The sequence below is a fragment of the Chiloscyllium punctatum genome, chromosome 11, assembly GCF_047496795.1.
Source record: "Chiloscyllium punctatum isolate Juve2018m chromosome 11, sChiPun1.3, whole genome shotgun sequence".
Taxonomy (NCBI): Eukaryota; Metazoa; Chordata; class Chondrichthyes; order Orectolobiformes; family Hemiscylliidae; genus Chiloscyllium; species Chiloscyllium punctatum.
The window spans coordinates 21,982,760-22,005,820 of NC_092749.1; the positions used below are offsets into that span (position 1 = coordinate 21,982,760).

Sequence of the window (23,061 nt, forward strand, 5' to 3'; positions counted from 1 at the left end):
TCAACCTTAAACTTGTCAATATTTTCAGTAAATGACTTCCATGTTTTTTTGAAGATCAGTTATGATCCATCAAGCTAAGTTTCACTTTGAGGTCTGACTTGTTCATTACTTATATCAGTTGTGATCATAACAGAATAATGGGGTATCCTCTTTCCTTGTTCTGTTGATTGAAATGTGTGATGTAGTAGTTTGCTTTGTTGAAATCATATTAATTTGCAGTAAAATTGAGATATCTAATTGAGAACACCAGTTTCCCTTAAAGAAATCAGTGACTCAGGTATAGATTTAAAGTAATTAGCAAGAGGATTCAGCAGTAGTTGTGAATTTGTTTCACCCAGAAGATGATCATAATTTTGCAACTCATTACATAGAGGCTGGTTAAGGCAGAACCCCTCAATGCATTTAATTCGAATATTCACTTGAAATGGTGTAACTTGTAGGGATACAGACTGAGCTAGAAAATGGGGTTTTTCTGGAACACACTTTCTTGGTTGTTAATAACATCAGATAGCCCCTCCTGTACTGTTTATTTTCAGTTAGGAATGATCTAGCTCAGCTTGAACATCTACAGATTCTCTTCCTTTTACTAACATATCAACTTCAGCTATATCTTTTAAAAATATTATTCCTGAAACAGGACAGATGAATTAATTTTTTGTTTTCCCTGGTAGGGGAATATATCAAAAACTGGAGACCAAGGTACTTTCTGTTGAAGACAGATGGATCCTTCATAGGATATAAGGAGAAGCCTCAAGATGCAGATCTACCATATCCTTTAAATAACTTCTCAGTGGCAAGTAAGTCTTTGCAAAATCAAATTTATTTTTTAATGTATACAGTAGTATTTAGCTGTAATTTTCAATAACAATCAAATGCATTTCACTCATGCATTTTTGCAAATCCTTTAATTTGTGTTGAAAATGCTATTAAAATTTCTGGAGTTGTTTTTAGTGGACATAATATTCCAGTATTGTCCTTTAGTGCACTAACATATTCATGGTAAAGCAAGTTCTAGAGGAATAATATTATTGTTCAAGAAATTATTTTATTGGAGAAATCTGTGGTGAAGTCTCCATTTGAAAACAGAATTGATTTTCTTAGGAAAAGTGATGCTGTCAGTTTTTTCTATTATGTGAACACAAATTGCAATCCCAAGACTTTTTATTTAAATTTTAGCTATATACTGTGTTATATGTAGATTAGGGCAGTATCTGCCTCTGTTTCAATAAAACAACATTAATTTTAGTTTTTCTCGATCTCAGCTATATCATAACTAATTACATGAGAAAACCATTTTGAGTTCATTTGATCATCTTGACTTTTCCTGTGGTTACTCGGATATCTTGTATTAGTGTAATGTTTCCTTTCTCAGATATAGTGTACTTCTAACCCTGTTCCAACATTTAAAGAAAAAAGTTACTGGGTAGCTACTCTGGACCACTCTGCTGTTCAGCTGCTGCCCCATCTTCAACTGTCCAAGATATTGCCACAACTAAATAAGTCAGTTTCTACCAGTTCTTCACATTTTTATTCCTACTCATCAAATCATCAGTAATGATCTGGGCAATTATGATAATAGTGCAAATGAAATTATTTTTAATTGCTCTGGAATTTGACAAGAATATCTATACCACTAGCCAGAAGGTCTTGTCTTAATCCTTCATTGTACCACACTCCCTTATTCCCTTTCCTATGTTGTAGTCATTCCACCTTCCATAATGCCTTTTCCAATGCTTGTACATCACCTCAGGTGTACTCCAAGATTCAGATTTCTAATCTGTCTATTGCCCCTTGCTATATGACCAGGAAACATGGGGTTGATAAACACATGTTGATACTCTGCTTTGCTTTACTTCCACTATCCTTCATGTTCTATTCAACCTTCATAGGGTAGACATTTTTATTCAATTCATCTGCTGTTTCCTTCCTCTATTACAGACTGAAACTGTAGAATTAATAAAGAACCAATGCTCATTTTAACTACAAGCTTTTTATATACCTATAGAAATGCTTTACTACTTTTGTTTCTGCTAGCTTTCTGTCATACTCTAATTTATAGAGTCATAGAATGATACTCTTTTAGCCATTCCTTGTTTTCTCTTTACATTTTTTCAATTTTCTGACCTGCCACTCATCTCTTCAGAATTATTTGCTTGTTCTTTTCATCTGATACGATCTTTAAACTTCTTTCGTGTATTCATCTCTCACTGGATTGTATCCTTTCTGAGAATTCTGAAAATCTTCTTAAGTGTCTGTCATTACACCTCTATTGAATTATTCTTTAAACCAGTTATCCACTTCACTTTGCCCAGGTCTATTTTCATGCCATCATAATTGACGTTTTTTTAATCTTTAAAACATTAGAGTGCGAGCCATTCTTTTCCCCTTTAAATTGAATGTGAAACTCAATCTTATATAATGATCACTGCTACCTGGGGCACTTCACTAAAATCATTAATTAACCCTATTTCATTACACATTAATAGATCTAGCATAGTCTGCTCTCTGATTGGCTATAGAATGTACTACTCAGAAAATGTGTACAATACAATTCAAAGTTTGTGAGAAGATTTGTAGCTCGGGTGCTCGTTGTTGTGGTTCTGTTCGCCGAGCTGGGAATTTGTATTGCAGACGTTTCGTCCCCTGTCTAGGTGACATCCTCAGTGCTTGGGAGCCTCCTATGAAGCGCTTCTGTGATCTTTCCTCCGGTATTTGTAGTGGTTTGAATCTGTCGCTTCCAGTTGTCAGTTCCAGCTGTCTGTTGCAGTGGCCGTTATATTGGGTCCAGATCAATGTGCTTATTGATTGAATCTGTGGATGAGTGCCATGCCTCTAGGAATTCCCTGGCTGTTCTGTGTTTGGCTTGTCCTATAATAGTAGTGTTGTCCCAGTCGAATTCATGTTGCTTGTCATCTGCGTGTGGCTACTAAGGATAGCTGGTCGTGTCGTTTTGTGGCTAGTTGGTGTTCATGGATGCGGATCGTTAGCTGTCTTCCTGTTTGTCCTATGTAGTGTTTTGTGCAGTCTTTGCATGGGATTTTGTACACTACATTTGTTTTGCTCATGCTGGGTATCGGGTCCTTCGTTCTGGTGAGTTGTCTGAGAGTGGCTGTTGGTTTGTGTGCTGTTATGAGTCCTAGTGGTTGCAGTAGTCTGGCTGTCAGTTCGGAAATGCTCTTGATGTATGGTAGTGTGGCCAGTCCTTTGGGTTGTGGCATGTCCTCGTTCCGTTGTCTTTCCCTTAGGCATCTGTTGATGAAATTGCGCGGGGATCCGTTTTTGGCGAATACATTGTATAGGTGTTCTTCTTCCTCTTTTTGCAGTTCTGGTGTGCTGCAGTGTGTTGTGGCCCTTTTGAATAGTGTCTTGATGCAACTTCTTTTGTGTGTGTTGGGATGGTTGCTTTCATAGTTCAGGACTTGGTCTTTGCGAGTGGCTTTCCTGTATGATTACATTCTTGGGTTAGAAACCTCTCCCACAGACAGCTCACAGACACGGAAAGAAAAATACTGGCCAAGGGACTCAACTACAGCCACAGGAACGCCAAGACAGCAGACTTCCTAGCAGCACTACAATGCACACTCAGGAAGAATGGACTGAAAGAAGAGACACAACAAACAGTGAGACAAAGTATCGTACCCCTGATAACAAGGAAAAGACAAACACATAACCTCAACACCAAGGAAAGGGAAGCACTAAAATCACTAAGAAACGATAAGAACATAATCATACTACCAGCAGACAAAGGCAGAATGACGGTCATCCTGGACAAAGCAGACGACATCCAAAAAGCGCAACAACTACTTGCAGATACCAACACCTACCAAAAGAGGGAGTTTGACCCCACCCCACAGCTCACCAATAGGATAAACAACACACTGAGGAACCTACAAACAAATGGACAGATAACCAGGTTTGACCTACAAAGAATGAAACCTGAAAGCAACAACACCCCCAGATTCTATGGACGACCTAAAGTGCACAAACCAGACATCCCACTCAGACCCATAGTATCACTACCAGGGACACCATCACATAAACTGGCTAAAGAACTACAACAGAAACTGAAACACCTGATCAGCGGATCCAGACACTATACAATCAACACAGGAATTCTTGGACATCATCAGAAATATACATATAGACAAGGAAGAAACCATGGTCTCATTTGATGCAACGGCACTGTTCACCTCTACTGACAAAACCCTAGCCAGAGAAACAATAGCCAACCTGCTGGACATACAGAACAGACAACAAGACGGGGAACCTATCAACAAAGACGGCATTCTCAAACTACTGGACCTGTGCCTCACAAGAGACTTCACATTCAACAACCAAATATAAGAACAAATCAACAGCACACCCATGGGCTCACCCATCTCTGGAGTCATAACAGAAGCGGTAATGCTAAGATTAGAACAAACAGTCTTACCGCAAATTCAACCCAAACTCTGGGTCAGATATGTGGATGACACCTTTGTAATCATTAAAAACACAGAAATAGAGAACACACACCGGATCATCAACGCCACACTCACAGGAATCCGATTCACTAGAGAGGAAGAAAAGGACAACCAACTCCCATTACTAGACGTGATGGTACAGAGAACACCGAACGGAGAATTCACCACAAAGGTATACAGGAAAGCCACTCACACAGACCCAAGTCCTGAACTACGAAAGCAACCACCCCAACACACACAAAAGAAGTTGCATCAAGACACTATTCAAAAGGGCCACAACACATTGCAGCACACCAGAACTGCAAAAAGAGGAAGAAGAACACCTATACAATGTATTTGCCAAAAACGGATCCCCGCGCAATTTCATCAACAGATGCCTAAGGGAAAGACAACGGAACGAGGACATGCCACAACCCAAAGGACTGGCCACACTACCATACATCAAGAGCATTTCCGAACTGACAGCCAGACTACTGCAACCACTAGGACTCATAACAGCACACAAACCAACAGCCACTCTCAGACAACAACTCACCAGAACGAAGGACCCGATACCCAGCATGAGCAAAACAAATGTAGTGTACAAAATCCCATGCAAGGACTGCACAAAACACTACATAGGACAAACAGGAAGACAGCTAACGATCCGCATCCATGAACACCAACTAGCCACAAAACGACACGACCAGCTATCCTTAGTAGCCACACACGCAGATGACAAGCAACATGAATTCGACTGGGACAACACTACTATTATAGGACAAGCCAAACACAGAATAGCCAGGGAATTCCTAGAGGCATGGCACTCATCCACAGATTCAATTAATAAGCACATTGATCTGGACCCAATATACCGACCATTGCAACGGACAGCTGGAACTGACAACCAGAAGCGACAGATTCAAACCACTACAAATGCCGGAGGAAAGATCACAGAAGCGCTTCACAGGTGGCTCCCAAGCACTGAGGATGTCACCTAGACAGGGGACGAAATGTCTGCAACACAAATTCCCAGCTCGGCGAACAGAACCACAACAATAATAGAATTCATGAGCTCATAATCTATTTTTGCCAACTGAATTCATCCAGTACATAGGTTAGATCACCCATGATTATCTTTGTACTTTTCTCACAAGTCCCCATTATCTTTTGCTGTCTACCCTGTCCTACTAAATAAAAATTGAAAGAACTGCAGATGCTGTAAATAAGAAACAAAAACAGAAATTGCTGAAAAAGCTCAGCAGGTCTGGCAGCATCTGTGCAGAGAAATCAGAGTTAACGTTTTTCGTCCTACTGTTTGCTTTTGTTTTTGGAGGGTACAGTAAATGACCATCACAAATTATGTCTTCCCTTTACTATTTCTCACCTTTATCCAAATGATTCTACATCCTGATCTTCAAAAATAAGCTAATTTCAAGCCACTTTAGGTGATGAACAATAAGTCCTCCTATTCTGTCCTCTTTGAACTCTCAGTACTTTTTCTAAACTGTGCTCAACATGATTATATTTTGTCCACCTGCCTTTTTCAACTTGCTCATAAATGCTTCTGCATTTCCATGTTAGCAAAATCAAAGTTGTCTTGTTTATACTGCAATGATTTATATATAATTTAGTATGGTTTATTTCGATTTTTAAAATTCATAGTGGCAAATAAGTTTGCTATGTGAGAGATGAGCGTGTGGTATTGGAAAAAGCACAGCAGGTCAGGGAACATCCGAGGAGCAGGAGCCCTCCATCAGGAATGAGGCTTGTGAGCCAAGGGGGTGGAGAGATAAATGGGAGGGGGTGGTCTGGGGGGAAGAGTAGCTGAGAGTGCGATAAGTAGATGAAAGTGGAGGTAAAGGTGTTAGATTGGAGAGGAGAGTGGAATGGATAGGTGGGAAGGAAGATGGACAAGTAGGAGAGGTTATGAGGGTGGAGCTGAGTTTGAAATTTGGAACTGGGATAAGGTTGGGGTGGGGGTGGGGGTCAGGGAAATGAAGAAACTGGTGAAGTCCACATTGATGCAGTGTGGTTGGAGGGTCCCAAGGCGGAAAATGAGGCGTTCTTCCTCTGTTGTCTGAAAGTGGCTGTTGGTTTGTGTGCTGTTATGAGTCCTAGTGGTTGATGATGGAGGAGGCCAATGACCTGCATGTCCTTGGCGGAATGGGAGGGGGAGTTGAAGTGTTTGGCCATAGGGCGGTGAGGTTGGTTGGTCCGGGTGTCCCGGAGATGTTCTCTGAAGCATTCTGCGAGCAGGCGTCCTGTCTCCCCAATGTAGAGGAGACCGCATCGGGAGCCATGGATACAGTAAATGACATCTGTGGAAGTGTAAGTAAAACTCTGATGGATGTGGAAGGCTTCTTTGTGGCCTTGGATGGAGTTGAGAGGGGAAGTGTGGGTGCAGGTTTTGTAATTCCTGCAGTGGCGGGGAGGTGCCGGGAGAGGACGGTGGGTTGGTGGGAGCCATGGACCTGACAAGACTCGTAGAGGGAATGGTCTTTATGGAAAGCGGATAGGGGTGGGGAGGGAAATATATCTCTGGTGATGGGGTCTGTTTGTAGGTGGCAGAAATGGCGGATGATGATGTGATGTATCTGGAGGTTGGTGGTGTGAAAGGTGAGGGCCGGGGGTGATCTGCCTTTGTTGTGGTTGGACTGGTGGGTTTGAGGGCAGAGGTGTAGGAAGTGGATGAGATGCGCTGGGCATCATCGACCACATGGGAGGGGATATTGCGGTCTCATTTCCCCTTCCCACACCTTTTTCCCAGTTTCCAACCTTCCAGCTTGGCTCTGCCCTTATGACTCGTCCTACTTGTCCATCTTCCTTCCCATGTATCCGCTGTACCCTCTCCTCTGTCCTATTTCCTTTACCCCACTTCCATCTACCTGACGCTTTCTCAGCTACCTTCCCCACAGTCCACCCTACCCCCCTCCCATTTATCTCTCCATCTCCTCGGCTCACAAGCCACATTCCTGATGAAGGGCTTTTGCCCGAAATGTCGAGTCTCCTGCTTCTTGGATGTTGCCTGACCTGGTGTGCTTTTCCAACACCACACTCTCAACTCTGATCTTCAGCATCTGCAGTCCTCACTTTCTCCTAGTTGATTTTAACCTTACTATGTCTGGTGCTGGGAGGCAACAGTGCTAACCACTGAGCCACCATTAGCAGGAGAGAGCCTTAGAGTAAAGGTAGGACCCTTCAGAACGGAGAGGACAAGCAACTACTTCAGCAGAGGGTGGTGAATCTATGGAATTCATGGCCACAGAAGGCTGTGAAGGCTAGGTCACTGAGTATATTTAAGGCAGAAATAGATAGGTTCTTGATTGTCAAGGGGATCAAAAGATATGGGGAGAAAGTGGGAGAATGGGGTTGAGATTGAATGGTGGGGCAGAGTCAAAGAGCTGAATGGCCTGATTTCTGCTCCTTTGTCTCATGGTCTTATGGAAATTGTTGAAGATCTTTGAAAGTGTCAGAAGTTTTCCTGGTATGGTTGCAGGATATAATTAAAGCTAGACCTGTAGAAATAGACAGCAAACTGGAAGTAAAGTATCCACGGCAAGCTAAGTTTGCAGATTTAATAATGAAAGAATTGGGTTTAGTGGAAATAGAAAAGCCAAGTGATACAGGCAGTGCATTGGCTGCATCAATGAATTTTGAGTTGCAGTTAACACAATTGGGAATGAGGAACTTGGAGAGAGAATTCCAAAGGCGAATAAAGAAGGAAAGAACAGTAAGAAGAAAGGGAAAAGAGAATGGGAGGAAAGAGAAGGGAGGACAAGAATTTAAATCACAAATTATGGTAGGTTAGGTAGGTTAAACCAGACACTTGAGTGACTTGGATTCGGAAAGTTCTAGACATAATCTGTGGTTAAATCAGGAAATAGTCAACGCAGTGCAAACTTTGCCAACATTTTGAAGACAGCAATGTTAGAATCCCTACAAGTTGGAAACAGTCCCTTCGGCCCAACAAGTCCACCCCAACCCTCTGAAGAGTATCCCACCCAAACCCAATGCCCATTACTCTGCATGTACCCCTGACTAACGCACCTAACCTTCACATCCCTGAACACTATGGGCAATTTAGCACGGCCATTTCACCTAACCTGCACATCTTTGGACTGTGGGAAGAAACCGGGGCATCTGGAGTAAACCCACGCAGACATGGGGAGAACATGCAAACTCCACATAGACAGTCGCCCGAGGTTGGAGTTGAACCCGGGTCCCTGACACTGTGAGACAGCAATGTTAACCACTGAGCCACCGTGCTGCCCCAGTGTGGAAGCATTTTTCATATTGTTTGAGAAAGCAGCAACCCAAACGAAGTGGCCAGTAGCAGATTGGACCTTGCCCATGCCAAGTAAATTAACTGGTAAAGCATAAGAGATTTATGCATCCCTATTGGAAGAATGATCAAGGGATTATGCTGGGGTTAAAGGGATATTCTAAGTGCATATGAATTAGTCCCAGAAGCATACAGGCAGGGGCTTTGCAACTTGCTGAAATAGCCCAGACAAACTTTTTGTTGAGTTTGAGAGGGTTAAGTAAAATAATTTTGATAGGTGGATAAGGGTCTTAAATGTTGAGAATATTTGTGATGCATTTAGAGAAATTTTTCTTTTAAAAGATTTTAAAACTACACTACCTTCTGTGATCAGAACTCGTGTAGAAGACTAAAGAACAGCAACGACAAGACAAGCAGCTATAATGATTGGTGGTTATCAACCGGTGGTTAAATTTTTTTTCCATCACCCCGGAACTTTGTGAAGAATAGAAGTGGGAGAGTGAAAGGAAGGCAGTGTACGGAATGAACTGTAGGGAACACGCCAAGAACTCCTCAGAATAAGAAAGAGATCGCTGAGGATGGAGGTGAAGTTTGGAAGCTTAAATGTTTCTATGTCATGTTAGGCCTCGTGCTTTCAGAATGTTGCAAGGTGCAAGATAAACTCATGGAACTTATAGGAGTAAGTAAACATGTCAGAAAAGGAAACTGAAAATGATCGTACCATGGACCAAGTTGTAGCTGTAACAATTACAAAAAAGGCCGGAGCTAAAGTCTATCATTAATAAAAAAAATGTTCAGCTGTGTGAGAAATGCAAGATTTTAGTTGAAGGGGTAGTTGACTCATTTTTCTTCAGGTGATATAGCTAAACCCATACCTACACTAAAAACCCTGGATGAAATGCTCACTTGTACTAGAGAAACTGTTAGTTTTCTATCTGTAGAGTTTGATCGAAGCTAAGGTACTAATAAATGGGATTGGTGCAGAATATATTCTGGTTCCAATATATAATGGGCTGAATGGCCTGTTTCCATGCTTGTAGGGATTCTGTGATTCAATATAATGTACAACTGGAATGTGAGTTAATATCAGGAGAAGTAATTACCAGAGTAATGAAGACATTACTTATTGAGAGAGTAGACTTTCTTCTAAGTAATGGTGTGGCAGGATGAAAGGTTGTAGCTTCATCTATAGCTAGAGTGTCCAAAAGAGGTTCAAAAACATTTGTAGAAACCGGTTCCTGGTATTTTTCCCTTGAATGTAGTAGCCAGAGTGATGGTTAAACAAAAACTATCAACAAGCATTAATGTGATGTCACAAACAATTGAAAGACTAAGTGGAATTTTCCTAAGAGGTGAAAATAATTCAGGCAGAGTGTTTGATATGCCATCCCTAATTGAAACACAAGAAAAAGATCCTGAATTAAATACATTTACAGTCAGTTAATGTGGAGGTAACGGATGAAGGAGTTTTCTGTTGTGCTATTATCTGAAGAACAAATTATTGATGAGGAAGTGGAGGCACCACCCCCACAGACCCACAGGCGAAAGGATGGATTGGGGCACATCAGATAGTAGTATATTCATACAATAGCTGGGCAGTATTGTGAGTAGCATATGAAATTCCCTTGACAGGGCAAATGGGGGATTTGAAAAACTCAGGCATTCATAAGCAGATGTTTTTCCTAGCCAAAACTGAATAAATATGGTGTCCAGTTTTATAAAACATGCCATACTTGCCTAGTTGTAGGTAATATTCAACATATAATTAAACCCTGATTTCTATATTGATTTCTGAGGAACCATTCAGTCTTATACTAGTGGATTGTGTAGGGCCGTAATCTAAAATGGAAGTTGGAAACAAAAATAAATCCTGACTTTTATGGATATGACTACTGTAATTTCTTTTATAGTATGATAGTCACATTTCTGTGCGACCCCACATTATACAAGAATCGTGCAATACAAATAATAGTCATGCTATAGCCGACACGTTTTAAAATTGTGCGCATTAGAAACAGCGAACCCTATTCGTCAATTGTGTTACAGCAAATTTGCATTGACGAAATATGCATTATTGCAGAACAATTTCCAGAGGCTGCTTTGTTAAGGTCAATCAGAGCTAAGGTGCTAGTGGAAAAAAAACTGAAGAGTTTTTTTTAACTTATGGTCTACCAATAGAATTGCAATCTTATCAAACGTTGTAAAAGAAACTTGATTGAGTTTTTTGAAGAAGTAGCAAAGGGATTGATGAGGGCAGAGTGATAGATGTGATCTGTATGGACTTCAGTAAGGTGTTCAACAAGGTTCCCCAAGGAAAATTGGTTAGCAAGGTTAGATCTCATGGAATACAGGACAACTAACCATTTGGATACAAAATTGGCTCGAAGGTAGAAGACAGAGGTTGGTGGTAGAGACTTGTCACAATCCTCCTGTCTTAAAAACCAGTGGGGTGCCATAAGGATCCGGTGCTGGGTTCACAACTTTCGTAATTTATATAAATGATTTGGATGTGAACATGAGGATTGGTTAGTGAGTTTGCAGATGACACCAAAATTGGAGGGGTAGTGGATAGCGAAGAAGGTTACCTCAGGTTACAATGGGATCTTGATCAGATGGGCCAACGGGCTGAGAAGTGGCAGATGGAGTTTAATTTAGATAAATGCGAGGTGCTGCATTTTGGGAAAGCAAATCTTAGCAGGGCTTATACACTTATTGGTAAGGTCTCAGGGAGTGTTGCTGAATAGAGAGACCTTGGGGTACATGTTCATAGCTCCTTGAAAGTAGAGTTGCAGGTAGATATGATGGTGAAGAAGGCGTTTGGTATGCTTTCTTTTATTGATCAGAGTTTGGAGTACAGAAGTTGGGAGATCATGTTGTGGCTGTACAGGACATTGGTTAGGCTACTGTTGGAATATTGTGTGTAATTCCGGTCTCCTTCCTATTGGAAGGATGTTGTGAAACTTGAAAGGTTCAGTAAAGATTTACAAGGATGTTGCTGGGGTTGGGGGATTTGAGCTATAGGGAGAGGCTGAATAGGCTGGAGCTGTTTTCCCTGAGTGTCAGAGGCTGAGGGGTGACCTTACAGAGGGTAATGAAATCATGAGCGGCATGGGTAGGATAAATAGACAAACTCTTTTCCCTGGGGTGGAGGGGACCATAACTAGAGGGTATAGGTTTAGGGTGAGAGGGGAAAGATATAAAAGAGACCTTAGGGGCAACTTTTTCATGCAGAGGGTGGTACGTGTATGAATTGAGCTGCCAGAGGAAGTGGTGGAGGCCGGTACAATTGCAACATTTAAAAGGTATCTGGATGGGTATATGAATAGGAAGGGTTTGGAGGAATATGGGTTGGGTGCTGGCAGATGGGACTAGATTGCGTTGGGATATCTGATCGGCATGGACGAGTTGGACCGAAAGGTCTGTTTCTGCGCTGTATGTCTCTATGACTCTAATTTTCAGCATATCATAAGTCGCTTGGGATTTAACAACTGAAATCAACCAACCATTAACCCAAGATGCTTTGTAGTGGTATCACCAGACTCTCAAAGCCATGTTCAAAGCCCATTGTTATAAGTTTCCAAAGGATTGGGACAAGGGTTAAATTTTCTCTGATTTGCAACTAGAGATTCTCCTACTGAATCTACTGGCTTTAGCCAATTTGAATTAGTTTTTGGCCATGAAATAAGAGGACGACTAATACTGATTGAAGAGAAATTAAATCAGAAATCTTCAATTTTAGATTGTGTCCACATTGTCAAAAAGTTAACTGGAGCATGTAAAGTTGTGAAGGAGCATTTGTAACTTTGCAAAACAAAAGAGTGGGCAGATAAATGTGTGACAACCAGAAATTTCAAAGCAGGAGATGAAGTCTTGATTCTGTTGCCTTTACCAGGTGATCTGCTAGAAGCAAGATTCAGTATCCCTACAAAGTAGTCAAAAGAGGTTAATAAGATGACATGTAATTGATACATCTGTCTGTAGGAAAAGGAATTGATTATGTGATGTGACAGTGTTAAAACATTACTGTCATAGACATGATGACGAGAAAGTACAAATGTGTCAAGTAGTAAATATAATAGAGGAGAATAGAAGAAAGAGGGATGAAAACAAAAAAGAAATGGGCATTTCCCATAGCAAACCTTCTCCTTTTAACAAATTTAGAATAAGACACTTTTCATATCTGGAGAAAGATATCGTGAAATTGCTTAGAAAATACAAAAAAAGTATCGTAAAATTACTTAGAAAGTACAAAGAAGTTCGCAAAGATATGCTTGGGGGTGTATCGTATTGACCAAACACTATGTTAATTTAGGTAATTCAGGTATGATTTTTAAAAGAAAGGCAATCATTAAACTCGAAGATACAGGGCCAAACAACAAAGGTACATCAACATATATTGGTGAACTAATTGATTGAACCAAGCCATAATAATCGAAGCTCTCTTGTGGAATTGGTTTCTAAACCAGATTATGTAGTCTATAGGGAAGTAAATACAGTCGCAAAGACAAATTTGTACCTTATTCCTTGACTAAAGATTGTATTGATAGAGTTGGTAGTGCATCATTATCTGAAACTAAAAGTGTTCACAAAAATACAAAGAAGAGCACAGATTCTGCTGATAAGGAAGGATACAACGGCAAGTGAATGGCCGCAAAGCAGCTCATAAGAGCTATTAAAAGGGATTATGAAAGGAAACTTGCCAATAGCATAAAGATCAATAAGAAATTTGATAGTTACATAAAGGAATGCAGGTAGTCAGTAGCAATGTTGGCCCACTAAAGACTAAAAGTGGGGATATTGTCAATGACATGTGGGGAAACGGCAGACATGTTGAATAATTATTTTACCTCATTATTTGCATTAGAAAAGAAGTCCTGAGGAAATTAATAGTGAATTGGAGACTCGGACTGAATAAAATTAATATAAGTAAAACATTGGTAGTGAGGAAATTAATTGAATTAAAGAGTGACAAATCTTTGGGACCTGATGGTTTCCGTCAATGTGTTAAAGGAATTAGGGGAGCAAATTGCAGATGCCATACTATGATTTCTGAATTTCTTAGGTATAGTAGTCTTCCCTCTGGATTAAACAATTGTACATACCGCTCTACTTTAAGAAGGCGAAAGAGAGAAGCCAGGGAATTACAGACCAGTTATTGTAACATCTGTGGTGGGGAAATTGTTGGAATCTATAATCAAGCACTGGGTAACTAAACACCTTGACAATTTTCAGTTAATTGGGGAAACCCAGCATGGATTCATGACATGCAGGTCATGCCTGACAAGCCTTATTACATTTTTTGAAGTGGTGACTAAAGTAGTGTAGAGAGGAATGTCTTTGCATTTTGATTATATGGATTTCCAGAAGACTTAATAAAGTTCCACAGAAGAAACTGTTAACTAAGGTAGTGCGCAGAATTGAAGGTAAATTACTGATGTGGCTGGAAAATTGGTTGAGTTGCAGGTGACAGAAAGTGCGGAAATAGCAGATACTCAAAATGGCAGGATGTGACCAGTGATATCTACAAGGTTCTGTATTAAGACCTCGTTTATTTGTTTGAATTATTAGTGACTGACAGAAAATATGGCAGTGTAAGCAAGCATGAGGTTATCAATTTTTGGACTGAGAAAGGATAGATCAGGGTACTCTATTTGGTGTGAAGTTAAATGCTTGCCTTTGTTGATTGTGAAATGGAGTATCAGAGTCAGGATATCATGTTGCAACTTTAGAAGACATTTAGGCCACATTTGAGTATTGCGTTCAATTCCGGTTGCCACTTTACAGGAAGGACATGGAGGCTTTGGAAGAGGTTTACTAGAATGCTGCCTGGATTACAGGGTATGAGCTACAAGGAAAGGCCAGAAGAACTCAAGTTGTTTTCACTGGAGCGACAGAGGCTGAAGGGAGACTTAATAGAACTTCATAAAAGTTGACGGTCAGAAGTCTTTTTCCCAAAGTTGAAATGTTTAATACTAAGAGGCCTGCATTTAAGCCGAAAGGGATAAAGATGAAAGGAGATGTGAGGGGCAAGATTTTTAAAGAGAATGATAGGAGTCTGGAACATGCTGCCAGGGCTGGTGGTGAAGGCAGATACGGTCATGGCGTTTAAGGACCTTTTAGACAAGCACATAAATATGCAAGAAATGGAGGGATATTGTCTGAAGGTAGACAGAAGGGATTAGTTTAATTTGGTGTCACATTTGGCACAACATCGTGGGCTGAAGAGCTTGGTCCTGTGTTGTACTGTTCTAAATGCAGTGGATGTCCAAAGAAACTTAGGGTCTCAGGTGCTTGGATATTTAAAATTGCATGAACAGGTGCAGAAAATAATAAGGAAAACTAATGGAATATTAGCCTTTATAAATGAGAACTGGAATGCAAGGATGCAGAAATTATGCTGCAGTTATACAGTAACATAGTTAGATCCCATTGTGAGCAAATCTGGACACCACATCTTAGGAAAGATATATTAGCCATGAAGGGAGAACAACCTAGGTTTACAAGAATGATACCTGGACTTCAGAATTGTAAAGAGAACTTACATGAATTAGGCCTGTTTTCCCTAAAATTTAGAAGGCTAAGGTGTGATTTAAATAGGATCCTACAGTGTAGAAACAGGCCATTTGGTCCAATTTGACCCTCTGAAGAGCATCCCATTCAGACCCATCCCCCTATCCTATAACCCTGCATTTCCCATGGCTAATGCAACTAATCTACACAGCCCTGAGCACTACGGGAAATGTAGCATAGCCAATCCACCTAACCTGCACATCTTTGAACTCTGGGAGGAAACTGGAGCACCCGGTGGAAATCCACGCAGGCACAGGGAAGATGTGCAAACTCCACACACACTCGCCTAAAGGTAGAATCAAACCTGGGTCCCTGTTGCAGAGTGAGGCAGTAGTGCTAACTACTGAGCCACCATGCTGCCTCTAAAATTCCCTAATTTCCCAGAGGACAGCTAAGAGTCAACCACATTGCTGTGGGCCTGGAACCCTTAACCCACTGGCCCAGTTGATCAAAGTCCAGTTGTACTCTTAGATAACCTTCATTACCATCAATTTTGATATCATCTGCAAACTTACTAACCAGGTCTGTTATATTCTCATCCAAATCATGTATATAAAAGAGGAATAACAGTGGACCGATCCATAGGCCTCCAGTCTGAACAACTATCCTCTATCACCAGCCTCGATCGCTTGCCGTCAAGCCAATTTTGTATCCAACTGTCTAGCTCTCCCTGGATCCAGTGTGATTTAACCTTACTAAGCAGGCTACCATACGGAACCTTGCCAAAGGCTTTACTAGTGTCCATGTAGTGTTATGGACCACACCAAACTCCCTTCAGATATATCAAGGACATAGCCTGGACCCTAACTTTTATCTTATTTAAAGGTAAATGTAAGGAGTTGTGTTCCAAATGTATTTTGATTGGTCATGCTACTCAGCTCTAAGCAAAACATTTTATTCTTATACTCAGTAACATGCAAACAAAAGAAAGAAGAAATGGTATAATTTTAACTTTATTAGAAACTTAACAGAAGAATAGATTATTTAACTATTAAACAGCAACTGATCAAATGTAGTGACATCCCATAAACACACCCTTGGCAAAGGCAAATTCAGGAAAATATAGTCTCAGATGTGATGTTTCTCCAGTCCAGGAGAAAAGAACACCAAGGGAAAATTCTGCTATGGCTGAGACAGCTGTATATTAACATCCACAGCCAATTTCAAAACCCCAGTAATTGTAAATTAAATTAAAACCCCTAGTTCTGTGGGAGCCTGATTGTAACCATCACATTGCTTCTGTTGTTCTAATGTTAAAAATAAACCCAGGACGCCTCAAACTGTTCACTTTATTGGCTTGGAAGAGACAATTTGGTACCTCTGGCTCAAAACCTATCTTTAAAAAAACAACCAGCACAAAACACTCCTCTTAAAGCCATAATATTGTCACACCTTCCCTTAAAAAAATTTAAGAATATAATTTACAAATTAAGGATGTTGTCTAGTGATGGGAAGAAGCATGAATTGATGAGAGTTTTGTTTGGAGTCATACAGTCATAGAAATGTACAGCACGGAAACAGACCCTTTGATCCAACTCATCCATGCCGACCAATATCCTAACCTAATCTAGTTTCCTTTGCCAGCACCTGGCCCATATCCCTCTAACTCCTTCCTACTCATATACTCATCCAGATGTGTTTTAAATGCTGTAATTTGTACCAGCCTCCACCACTTCCTCTGGCAGCTCATTCCATACACATACCACCCTCTGCGTGAAAAGTTGCTTCTTTGGTCCCTTTTATACCTTTCTCCTCTCACCCTAAACCTCTAGTCCCATGGAAAAGGCCTTGCCTATTTATCCTGTCCATGCCCCTCATGATTTTATAAATCTCTGTAAGGTCACCCCTCAGCCTCCAACATTCCAGGCAAAACAGCCCCAGCCTATTCAGCCTTTCTCTATTGCTCAAATCCTCCAACCTTGGCAACATCCTCGTAAATATTTTCTGAAACCTTTCAAGTTTCACAATATCCTCCCAATAGTAAGGAGATCAGAATTACAGCCACTCTTCCAAAAGTGTCCTAATCAGTGTCCTGTACACCCGCAACATGACCTCCTAACTCCTGTACTCAATGCTCTGACCAATAAAGGAAAGCATAACAGACATCTTCTTCACTATGCTATCTACTGCGACTACTTTCAAGGGACTTTGAACCTGCACTCCGTTTGTTGTCATTTAAGTGCTACTGATCTTGTCATGAAATGGCTTTTCATGTTTTGAGGGTTGATGCACATTAAAACCCTAGCAGTTTTATATTTTTAAAATCATTTTTGGTTCTTTGGAGATTTGAAGGTGATCCTTGGACAGATAGCTTTCTTTTTTTTTAACAAACAAAAGAAACCTGATATTTATTTTTTGGACCTGACCTGGAAGTTGATTGTAGGTTGATTCTTGTTCAAAGAACACTGGGTAGATGTTTCGGCTGTGAATGTGCATTGTCCTAAAGTGTTAGGGGATGTTCGGATGTTTATGGGCTATCACCTAGAAGCCAGTGCCAACCAATCTAACAAAGAGAATGTTGAAAAAACAAAAAGGAACCAAAGTTTGAACTGTTTTTTTGTCAGAAGGATTGTGGCTCAGAAAGCTACAGGATGGCTGTTTGGTCATTTCCTTCCATTGCCAACTTACCGAAGGTTCAGAGAATAGAATCCCAGTTAGAAGAATAAAAGAACAATACCTCAGAGCCTACTGCAAGCTATTTCTATTGATTGGTATCTTCATAAATCAACATTCCAATGTTATTGGAAACACTAACAAACTAAAATGAACCATCTGGTGAAGACATTTTTAACGGAAACTTGGACCTTTGCACAATATCTAAAAGGAAAGAACCACCTTTGAGATAAAAGATTCAAAGACACTAATGAGTAATCATACAATTCTGTGAAACTCTCAACTTTTGCATAAACCTTCTGGCAAAACAGCAAGACTTTTGGATATCATGCGACGTCTGATTATCCACCAGTAGAACTGGCATAGCTATCAGGAACAGTTCCTCCATTCTGCTTATACAGCTATTAGCAATCTGGAAAGAGGCATTAATCACAAATTGTCTTTAAATGTCTACTGTCTTTTGTTTTTTAAAAGCTGCAGTCAATTTGTGTCAGTAGATCCTCAATGATCAAATTAGCCTCACTACTATATTCAAAACACAGTAAAATTAAAGCAATGATGATCAGAATTGTCTGAATAGATCCTAGCCAGACCTTTTGAATAACCAGTACCAAATACCAAGTTAATAGCTTAAACAAAAGAAATAACAATTTGTTACTAATACAGTAGCTTTAGCTGAGCAAAGATAAATAATGTAACCTAATTAATGTCTGTGATTTAAACCCAGTCTTCTTAGATTCTAGCCTCCACTCTGTCAAAGATAGACAACTAAGAGATAAGTTGAAATAAAAATAAGATATAAACAGGCCAATTCATTTATGCAGTTTCAATGATTGAAAGAATTACAGGCATATGGGATTGTAAACTGGCCTGATTTCTGAACAGTTTACATTTGGGATAAAGCATTAACAATTACATTTTCTTTCACAGAAATATGTATAATATTTACATTAAAAAGCTGCTGTATCAACCTGCAGCAGAGTAGTCTAGAAGTATTAGTATTACATTTCTCAATAAAAGTTAATGGATTATGATCAGTCAAAACTAAAGTTTCAGTTTTCATGTTGAATATAAACTTTCGAAGTGTTGAAGAGTTGCCAATACAGCTAATGCCCTCTTTTCTGATCTTGCTTCAACTTCTTCGAAAAATAAGCTATTAGCTTCTCCATTCCAACTTTGTCATCTTGTAGGAGAAATGTACTAATTCCCACATTATCAGCATCTGCTGCAAGAGTCATAGAGATGTACAGCATGGAAACAGACCCTTCGGTCTAACCTGTCCACAATGACCGGATATCCCAACCCAATTTAGTCCCACCTGCCAGTACCAGGCCCATATCCCTCCAAACCTTTCCTATTCATATACCCATCCAAATGCCTCTTAAATGTTGCAATTGTACCAGCCTCTACCATGTCCTCTGGCAGCTCATTCCATACATGTACCACCCTCTGTGTGAAAAAGTTGCCCCTTAGGTCTCTTTTATATCTTTCCCCTCTTTCCCCTATGCCCTCTAGTTCTGGACTCCCCGACCCCAGGGAAAAGACTTTGTCTATTTATCCTATCCATGCCTCTCATAATTTTGTAAACCTCCATAAGGTCACCCCTCAGCCTCCGACGCTCCAGGGAAAACAGCCCCTGCCTGTTCAGCCTCCCCCTATAGCTCAAATGCTCCAACCCTGGCAACATCCTTGTAAATCTTTTCTGAACCCTTTGAAGAAGGAGGCCATTTGGGTTGTTCGGTATTGGAATTGGTCCTCCTGGGAGCAGATGCGGTGAAGGCAAAGGAATTGGGAATATGGGATGGCGTTTTTACAGGGGGCAGGGTGGGAGGACTTCCACAGCTACCTAGATTACACCTCCTCCCACCCTGCCCCCTGTAAAAACGCCATCCCATATTCCCAATTCCTTTGCCTCCTCCGCATCTGTTCCCAGGAGGACAAATTCCAATACCGAACAACCCAGATGGCCTCCTTCTTCAAAGACCGCAATTTCCCCTCAGATGTGGTTGACGATGCTCTCCACTGCATCTCCTCCACTTACGGCTCCTCCGCCCTTGAACCCCGCCCCTCCAATCGCCACCAGGACAGAACCCCACTGGTCCTCATCTACCTCCCCACCAACCTCCAGATACATCGTATCATCCTTCGTCATTTCCGCCACCTCCAAGCATCAAGGATATATTTCCCTCCCCTCCCCTATCAGTGTTCCAGAAAGACCACTCCCTCCGGAACTCCTTCGTCAGGTCCACAGCCCTCATAAACCCAACCTCCACTCCCGGCACCTTCCCCTGCAACCGCAAGAAATGCAAAACTTGCGCCCACACCTCCCCCTTCACTTCCATCCAAGGCCCCAAGGGATCCTTCCATATCCGTCAAAAATTCACCTGCACTTCCACAGATATCATTTACGGCATCCGCTGCACTTGATGCGGCCTCCTCTACATTGGGAGACAGGCCGCCTACTTGCGGAACGTTTCAGAGAACACCTCTGGGACAACCGCTCTGTGGCTGAACACTTCAACTCCCCCTCCCACTCTGCCAAGGACATGGTCCTTGGCCTCCATCGCCTCCTCCATCGCCAGACCATGGCAACACGACGCCTGGAGGAAGAGCGCCTCATCTTCCGCCTAGGAACCCTCCAAGGGATGTATGCAGATTTCTCCAGCTTCCTCATTTCCCCTCCCCCCACCTTATCTCAGTCCTAACCCTCGGACTCAGCACTGTCTTCTTGACCTGCAATCTTCTTCCCGACCTCTCCGCCTCCACCCCCTCTCCGGCCTATCACCCTCACCTTAACCTCCTTCCACCTATCGCATTCCCAATGCTCCTCCCTACCTTTTATCTTAGCCTGTTTGGCACACCCTCCTCATTCCTGAAGAAAGGCTTATGCCCGAAAAGTTGATTCTCCTGCTCCTTGGATGCTGCCTGACCTGCTGCACTTTTCCAGCAACACATTTTTCAGCTCCCAACCCCTGTACTCAATACTCTGACAAATAAAGGAAAGCATACCAAATGCCTTCTTCACGATCCTATCTACCTGTGTCTCCACTTTCAAGGAGCTCTGAACCTACACTCCAAGGTGTCTTTGTTCAGCAACACTCCCTAGGACCTTACCATTAAGTGTATAAGTCCTACTAAGATTTGCTTTCCCAAAATGCAGCACCTCACATTTATCTGAATTAAACTCCATCTGCCACTTCTCAGCCCATTGGCCCATCTGGTCCAGATCCTGTTGTAATCTGAGGTAACCCTCTTCGTTGTCCACTACACCTCTAATTTTGGTGTCATCTGCAAGCTTACTAACTGTACCTCTTATGCTCGAATCCAAATCATTTATGTAAATGACAAAAAGTAGAGGACCCAGCACCGATCCTTGTGGCACTCCACTGGTCACAGACCTAGTTGAAATGGTTTGTTAAAGTTAGATGCAGTCCATTTGGCTTAATTTGTTAAGATTGCTTTCAGCTTTTCAAAGGCTGCCTGCCATCTTGTTGACCATGCCATCTGTTTTAACAAGTTAGGTAAGGGTATGGTTGTTGTACTAAATTTAGGTACAAACTTCCAATAAAATCTGCACATTTCCAAAGACCTCAGTATGTCTCATTTTGTTTTGGGGTGGAAAAGTAAATTAGAGCTGTTCCTTTTGCTATTTTGGGTGACATTTGTACCTGTTCTGCAACATATCCACTTTGACAAATTCACTTTTTGCCAGATACCAACCTGGCTGACTACAATTGTGGAAACAAGATTACTATATATCCCTTCCATGCAGTATGATATATTACAATTAAGTGCTTTGGCTATTGAAATGTAGCTGGGGTGTTCTTAAATCAAAATAGTATAACCTGACATTGGTCCAATCCATTGGTTGTGACAAAAATGGCAATTTCCTTAGATCTTTTTGTTAACAATATCTGCCAGGAGTAAACTACTTAGCCCCTTGAACCAGCTCCATCACTCAATAAGATCATGGCTAATCTGTGGCCTAACTCCATATACCTTAATACCTTTGCTTAACGGAATTGAATCTACCTCAGATTTAAAACTAACAACTTACCTAGCATCCACTGCCTTCTGTGGGAGAGAGTTGCAAACATCTATCACCCTTTGTATGTAGAAGTACTTCCTAACATTGGAATGTGAACTGCAGAGAGTGGAAACACTGGGGGTTGAGCTAAGTGTTGGGAGGTTGGCAACAAGGAGAGGGAAGCATTGTTGTATATTGTTATGGCCATTTTTGAGAGAGGCTGCTTTGTAGTTGAAGTGTTGCTGTATGTTTTAAGTGTAGGCCCAAGTGAATGTCAGGCTTTGTTGAAGAGGGTGAACTGCAGCAAGACAAGTGCAAGGTGAAAAAAACAGAAATTGCTGGAAAAGCTCAGCAGGTCTTGCAAGATCCAATCACCCTTCCTGGACTCAAAACGTTAACCTTGATTTCTCCCCACAGATGCTGCCAGATCTGCTGAGTTTTTCCAGCAAGTTCTGTTTTTGTTCTGATTTCCAGCATCTGCAGTTTTTTTTTAGTTTCTTTTAAGTCCAGAGTAAGACCTTTTTTTCCCCTCCCTAAGTTTGCTAGTTGTTAAAGGGTCAAAGATGGCAGTCAGATGTGGGAAATCAAGGAGCAGTCAAGCATCCCTGGTGACTGTGTCTGCAGGAAGTGTGTCTAGCTGCAGCTCCTCTCAGATGGTGGCTAGAAAATATCGGTTTATATGCAGAAGATCGGGTGGGGACAGGAGTAAGGAGTAAACAATAGTCTGGATAGAGTCTGAGGAGAGAGAAGAACAGTTGGACAGACAATAACATTCTAACTGAGAACACAAATTCCAAAAAGTGCCACATGCAGTAGTCCTGACCTTTAATAGACAGGCCACTTAGGAATCCTAGAGGGAGTCATCCATTCCCCTGATAGGTCAACAATTTGTAACGTGGCTACAGGCTGGAATGCCAAAAAATGGCATAAAGCAGAGCTAAATAAGACATTGCAGTTATGAGTCTTGAAACACAGCATTGAGATTGATGCTTGACTGTACCCAGCCCAGAAGTGGACAGATGCAGAATTTATGGGGAAATAGAAGTTATTTATGTTGATGGTTTAACTGGGAAGAGGCACGTGGGAACTTTGAGTGTTTTGGGAGCAATTGTACTGTTTGGAAG

General features: G+C 41.3%; 1 protein-coding gene across 6 annotated transcripts in view; it reads left to right on the plus strand.

The window, feature by feature from the left end:
• The window catches only part of LOC140482816 (RAC-gamma serine/threonine-protein kinase), a 457,507-nt gene that overhangs the window by 160,270 nt on the left and 274,176 nt on the right, over positions 1-23,061 (plus strand). For 5 of the 6 annotated variants that reach the window (XM_072580470.1, XM_072580467.1, XM_072580472.1 and 2 more), the window contains one exon: positions 672-797. The exons of the other annotated variant lie outside the window; for it this stretch is intronic. In XM_072580470.1, coding sequence (XP_072436571.1) covers positions 672-797 — 126 coding nt within the window. Of the gene's footprint in view, positions 1-671; positions 798-23,061 lie in introns of those variants that run through there. 6 annotated transcript variants of the gene reach the window in all.